Below are 6,269 nucleotides of genomic sequence, written 5' to 3'. Positions count from 1 at the left end.
TAATTTTAGGATTAAAAAAAAGCCAAACTGAAATTTTTTATAAAGTTAAATGAGCAAGTATACACTTTTTCCTTATTTAAAATCATATACCTCATTTGCTCTTCTTTTATCAAATTAAAGCAAGTAGATTTTAAATTTAAAAATAATTAAAAAGTACCTATAACAAGAATTAGTTGTGAATATAAAAATCCATTTATTTTTTATTTGCCCAAAAAAGAGAGGCATGTATATCCAAATAGAATGCAGCCCATTAGTATTTAATATTTTAATGTAAAATATAAAAATCACAAGTCATATCATTCACAGGCAGCCATGAACAATATATTTAATTCTACAAAATAATATGCCTAGTTTGCTGTTAAAATTAAAAAGAACGCATCATTGATTCCTTTCACAAACAGAAAGCACCAAGTTCTACCCAAAACAAAACAAAACAAAAAAAGAAAAAGAAAAAGAAGAAAGCACCAAGTTCCTCTGAAGACACCTTGTCACTATATGAACCAACCGACATCCATAAAAACAATGCAAAATCCTTGAGGGGAAAAATATAACTAAAAGAATAAGAACTTACATTAGCTATACAGCAAACTACGAGTTGAGTGTGAAAACAAATCACCAACGTCAACTGTAGAATCATCATCATCAAACTTACAAACATCATCATCAACCATCACCATCAACTTCTGGTATGGGAACAAAATGTTCTCTCTTTTGTTTTGCAAAACGAAGAAGAAGAAGAAGAAGGCCTAACAGTGTTCTGGGTCACATTGTGATATAACTACACCGGAATGACATCAATCTTGGTTGTATCTTCACATCTCAAAACAATACCTTCGAGACTAGCAGGAAATATACATTTAGCCCATTGGCATCCAGTGTTCAAAGGCTCAGTTGGAGGGACAATCATAAGCACATTCTCATTCCTCTGAACCACTCCCATTACGCTTACTGTGCTACCTTCTTTGATATACCTGAACAAGTAATAATGGCAGTCTCATGAGGACTTGTTGCCCATCCAGGGATATTTTCATATTTTGGCACATAGAACAGGTTTTAACTACCATCATTGAATGTTACTGATAAAGGTATCAATGTCAACCAGGTGTAGCAGTTTGCCTTTGTATCAATGAATAATATGAAAATTTTCAGACTTTTTTTAGCAGAAGAAGTATTATACCCTTCTTTTATGCGCATTACACGATCATCACTTGAAAGATTTCTCTCTCCCAACCATCGGAGAAACTCTGGGGACATGTCTTTGTTGGACGGATTAACATCGATTATAACAGACTCATCAACATAAGGAGTCACCCTTGCACCATAACCTGTTTTGACTAACGCTCTCAATCCGGATTGAAAATCCGAGATGTAAAAATCCACCACATGCCTCTGCATTAAATAAATCCAAGGTAAACTTTTTAAGAGATAAAAGTCACATGTTTGTTATACTACAAATCCTCCATATCCTGACAAGGATGTCTGGCCTACATGCGAAATAAGATTATATAAATTCGAGTCGACAAGAATTAAACCTAAAACTTCCAAATCAACACATACACACACTTGACAGCAGCAGCTAAATGTTCTCACAATAGTTTGCTCCAATCAAGGCAAACTTGTACCATCAGAAATTAGAAATAGCATGAACCCAAATGCGCCAACATATTATTGACATATGCGCCAAATGCGCCAACATATTATTGACATATGCATGCATAAATTATATGGAGAGAACTCTAACAAGAAAGAGCCCTTTTAACGCTTACTTTAGTTAATTATGTTATTTTGGTTCTGAGTAACAATAGAGAGTAATAATCAAAGGATAGCATAGTATACCTTCTTTTCCTCTCAATGGCTTGTAGCCTAGTACATCTGTCAATGGCTTGTGGTAATCAAAGGTCGCACAAGAAGCTAGAAACCAAAACTTAGCACTATAGAAATAAACCTTGGGTTCCCTTCCCCTTCCGGCACAATGAAAGACAAGTCAAGTAGGGTAGCACACTATCCTTGGAACAATACTCAACTAATATTATGCATACCCAAGAACGCTTATACCATGATGTAATCATAGAGAACTCGAAAGAGAAGAGAGGCTCTATCATTAGGTATGCACCCCGCGAAAAAAACCAAAAAACTTCAAGACAGGGAGATGAAAAGAATATTAGCAAAACCAAAATGAATCAATCAGAATGGTAGACATCTAACCCCTTCCACAAACAATCCATATAGAGTAACCCTAAAAGCAATCATTATTCTTTATATGCAACCATTATACTTTATATATGCCTAAACTAAGGAAAGAAAAATTGTTTGAGAAGCTCATCATATTAAAAAGGAAAAAAGGTCAAGAGATTATTGTGTTCACCTCAGCTGATCTTAGTCCCCAAGTAAAACGGTGATGCTTTGGGTTGGCAGGTTTTGAACCCCATCCTCGATATTCATACAAGCTTGTAGATGTATAAACACATCTAGGGACTTTCCGAAAGGATGATTCAAGAGGGACATTACCACAGGTAACCACCTTCAAAAGGCACAACAAATCATTGTGAATTTCTCTCTTTTGCACATTGGAATATACAAAACTGCCAGAATAATATAGCCCTACACAAGAGACTCCAGCCAACCATTCAAATCATGATTATCAGAGGATAATCAGTTGCCTAAAAATCATTTCCACCATTGAGCAGGAAGCCAATCAAAGGGATAGGTGAACTAGGTTACATCTGCCTAATCATACCCTTTCTTCCATGTCTTTTTTCAAAGTAAATCATTCAATATAAATATATGTCCATATTAATCAAGTTACATACCCCAGAAACCTTCACAAATTGCCCATTCTTAGCGGTTCGAAGCTCGGCATCAGGATAACGAGAAATGAAACTGACAATGCCTCCCCTCCCATAACAACTATTCCATGTAAATAATGCACCAACAGCAGCAAACAGAATTACTACAACAATCAGAAGAATAGCATTGTGGACAGCTCCAAGAATAAAGCCTCCAGCAATGAATCCCATAACAAAAATCAGAATCACAGACCACAAAATTGGCTTCGGGAAATTCCTCCTGAAGGAATATTCATCATCTGGGCTAAGAGTGGTCACAGCTGGATTGTGAGCAACAGAGAAACTTTGTGATTTCATTGATCCTGTGGACTCTAATGGACCTGATACTTTCCTTGGAGCCCCAGATGAGTTTAGTGGGCCAGATGTAATAAGACCAGTAGTAGGAAGAACAGGAGGAATTGAACCAGAGTTTTGGCGTGTAACTCCACCGGATTGAGGTCCAGATGACTTCTTAACAGGTTCCCCATGTTTATTCAAAGGACCAGAGTTGGTTTTCTTCATTGAGGCTGAAGTAGTCATGCCTCCAGCAGATAGATTACCTGATGTAGTGTACCCAGCACGAGCTCCAGCATTAATAGGTCCAGAATGTGAAGCAGCGCCTGCAAATGATCCGGTCCTTGAGGGAGCACCACCTAATTGACCAGATTTTCTAGATTTTGAACCATCCATGGGGATATCAAACATTTTCCCAAGGTCTCCTGACTTCTTGATGTCACCGCCAGTATATGGCATGGCAACAGAGCTCATTGTTGGTCCCTTTTCTTTCGGCTGTTCAGGCCGGCCTGACACATATAGGCCATTGCTGAGCTGGTGAGATGGGAATCTTGAACCCATCAGCCTTCTTAATGTTGTCCCAAAGAGGTAGCAAAGCAAAACTGCAAACAGAGAGACAAATGAGATAATTGAAACAGAAAGTAAACTTAATTCCATACTTTCATGAGCAGGCACGTCTAATTTCACAGAGAAAACCAAAGTTATCAATTCTCCAACACAATCTGGCAACTAACCTACTAAACTTTCAACATTCAACATTAGGAAAATAACCCCTTCCATATAAAGTGACCGATATTTGAATACCAACTACACTAACTGCTTAAAAACAAAAAATCTACAAAATGTTCATCTAGTAGCAAAGCCGCACATGTTGTTGTCTTAAGTTCCACCAATTCTCCAAATCAATTCATCCTCTTTACTTAGCCCCATTTAGTTTGCAGGAAAATGGGCTGGGGAAGAGGACAAGGAAATAGCATTTTTCTTTATTTGGTTTGCAGGGCTTTTGGCCCCTGGGAGTACATTTTATAGGTATGAGGCTGAAAATCGATTCCAAAGCAGACCCAATGGAAAATTATATTTTCCTAGGAATCTTGTTTCTGCCCATTTTGACCTCATTAAGATTTTGTAAATCTGAAAGTACCCATTGCAACCCTTTTTTCATTTACTTCGTAGTACATATATAGAACTATTTGCTATGCGTTGAAAGTTCAACCAAGTCAACTGCCAAATTTGAAACCACAGGATCATTTGCTAAAGGATCAAAGTTGGGAACGAGGCATTTGGCTTTGCTCGACTGCCTTGAAACGACGCCGTTGTCTCATCTTCTTAGTCTCTCTTGTCTCTCTCGCACATTTCAACTTTGATCCTTATACTTTATAGGCAGTGGAGAGGCAGTGGAGCCAAGCCAAACGTGCGGAAGAGAAGGAGGGTTTCCCCTTTTAAATCTACCCAAATGGGATCAATAGATTTGGTGGGGGGGGATCATTTCCCCTTTTGAATATGCCCATGAATTTGCCCAGAATTTGAAAAAGAATGTTATTTAAAATTAATTAAAAGGCACCACGGTTAAAATTGAGAAAGTGACATTAATTTTTATTTTCCAACAAGAAACACTATGAAAAAAGTACATCACCATCAAAATTCGGCAATAATGAGAAGAGAATAATAGCAACAACATGAATAGAGTTACTTTTTTGATCTACTGGAAATGATTAAAGTGAGTGAGTAGAAAATTCTGCGGTCATCTATAGTAGTAAGTGCACCTGTTTCGTTCTTTAACAACACGTCATGAAAGTTCCAACAAAATTAGGTGATTAATTGGCTATCTATTTGCTATACTGAATTATACCTACGGATAGCAGCTCAAATATACATTATCTTTCAACATAGATAAGGGAACTGTGAAATAGTTAGTCAATTAGTTAGAAGTTTATAGACCTTCAGGTTCAAATTACTGAACCGTGAGTAGTTTTTCCTCGACTACGAATGGACATATGACATTAATTCGGCCACTGGTTACACCTTGTCCTTCCACGATCATTACAAACCATGTCAATACACCTAAGGATACCAGAGAGTGGATCCAAAGTAAAAATGAAATTCGGGAGCCGTGGTCCGACTAGATCTCTGAACATTCCAGGTCAAGCAAGGGAAACCTCAAAATTCAAGTATTTTCCGAGATCCAAAGTAAAGCAGTGTGCAAAACAGAGACAAACCCCCTCATTCAAATGTACATTTGTTTCGAGAAGCAAAATTTTTCTCCCTTTCATCATCCAATGAGCATCAAGATACAGCACCAGAAAACTTCGAGAAAGAGACAAAAGACCCATATTGTAAATTTAACATCCGATGGTGATCCTCAGGAGCAAAAAATTACAACAATTTCATCCCCGAAATGAAAAACAAAGCAAACCCAGACCGCATTTAAATAGTAAGAATGCAATGGCAAGAGACCAACACGACATGTAGATACTGAGATGCGAATGGAGAAGAATAGAGTGAGTAAAGGAGGGACAAGCAAGGTAAGAAAAGTACCTGGAGAAGAAAACGGCGAGGAAAGAGGAGAGAGACAACGATGCAGAAAAGAAGAAGAATGGAGAGTAGTTGTGAGGAGTAGGAGAGAGTGATTGTGGTGGGAAGTCTAAGTCTGAGAGTGAGATCCCATCTTCAAAGCAGCAGTCGCCATCTCTATGAAAAAGAAAAAATGAAGCTGCTCTGTGCTTCTCTCCCCCCCCCCCCCCTCTCTCACTATTAAAAAGCCTTTCTCTCTCTTCAAACAGCCGCAACAACTGGGAGCAGGTTGTCTCGTCCGGCAAAAACCACCAAACAAAGGAAAAGAATATTTTCTTGCTCATATTTTCTCTTAGTTATTTAGGTTTTTTTTTAATGTTTAATTATTATATCTCCAAAACGCACCTTCCGCAACACCCCCTCATTCTTATTGTCCCCTCCCTTGCATTGGTTATTTTCTTTTTCTTTTTTTAGAAGATAATTATTAACTCATATTCACTAAAAATAGTTCAAAATTAATAATTAATAACTAACATAAAAACTTAAAAACACTCTTCATCAACACTCATCTTGAAATTCATGTGAACGCAGACAGGAAGACGGGCCGTCTCGAAATTCATGTGAAGGCAAACAGAGAAA

General features: G+C 37.6%; 1 protein-coding gene across 3 annotated transcripts; it reads right to left on the bottom strand.

The window, feature by feature from the left end:
- Positions 1-469: 469 nt before the first annotated feature.
- On the bottom strand, positions 470-5,832 carry LOC114729194 (uncharacterized membrane protein At1g16860). Of its 3 annotated transcripts, XM_028916170.1 has the most exons (6): positions 5,655-5,832; positions 3,040-3,721; positions 2,811-2,907; positions 2,366-2,521; positions 1,178-1,389; positions 470-971 (listed from the first exon to the last, which is right to left on the bottom strand). In XM_028916170.1, the coding sequence occupies exons 2-6, from the start codon at positions 3,678-3,680 to the stop codon at positions 779-781; spliced, it is 1,299 nt and encodes a 432-aa protein (XP_028772003.1). In that variant the 5' UTR covers positions 3,681-3,721; positions 5,655-5,832; the 3' UTR covers positions 470-778. The 3 variants fall into 3 exon arrangements, with proteins under 3 accessions (XP_028772003.1, XP_028772001.1, XP_028772002.1); XM_028916168.1 differs by having other exon boundaries at positions 2,811-3,721; XM_028916169.1 differs by lacking the exon at positions 5,655-5,832 and adding an exon at positions 5,058-5,489 and having other exon boundaries at positions 2,811-3,721.
- Positions 5,833-6,269: the final 437 nt, after the last annotated feature.

The sequence above is a fragment of the Neltuma alba genome, unplaced genomic scaffold (genome assembly GCF_004799145.2).
Source record: "Neltuma alba isolate B1F8T4 unplaced genomic scaffold, ASM479914v2 tig00012615_pilon, whole genome shotgun sequence".
Taxonomy (NCBI): Eukaryota; Viridiplantae; Streptophyta; class Magnoliopsida; order Fabales; family Fabaceae; genus Neltuma; species Neltuma alba.
This window is presented reverse-complemented; position numbering and strand designations above follow the sequence as displayed.

Coding starts and splice junctions, on each gene's coding strand:
- LOC114729194 (XM_028916168.1), bottom strand. CDS start 3,680: ATGGGTTCAAGATTCCCATCTCACCAGCTCAGCAATGGCCTATATGTG. Junction 1,390..2,365: donor GGGGACTAAGATCAGCTGAG/GTGAACACAATA, acceptor TATTTAATGCAG/AGGCATGTGGTGGATTTTTA. Junction 972..1,177: donor GTAATGCGCATAAAAGAAGG/GTATAATACTTC, acceptor TTACTTGTTCAG/GTATATCAAAGAAGGTAGCA.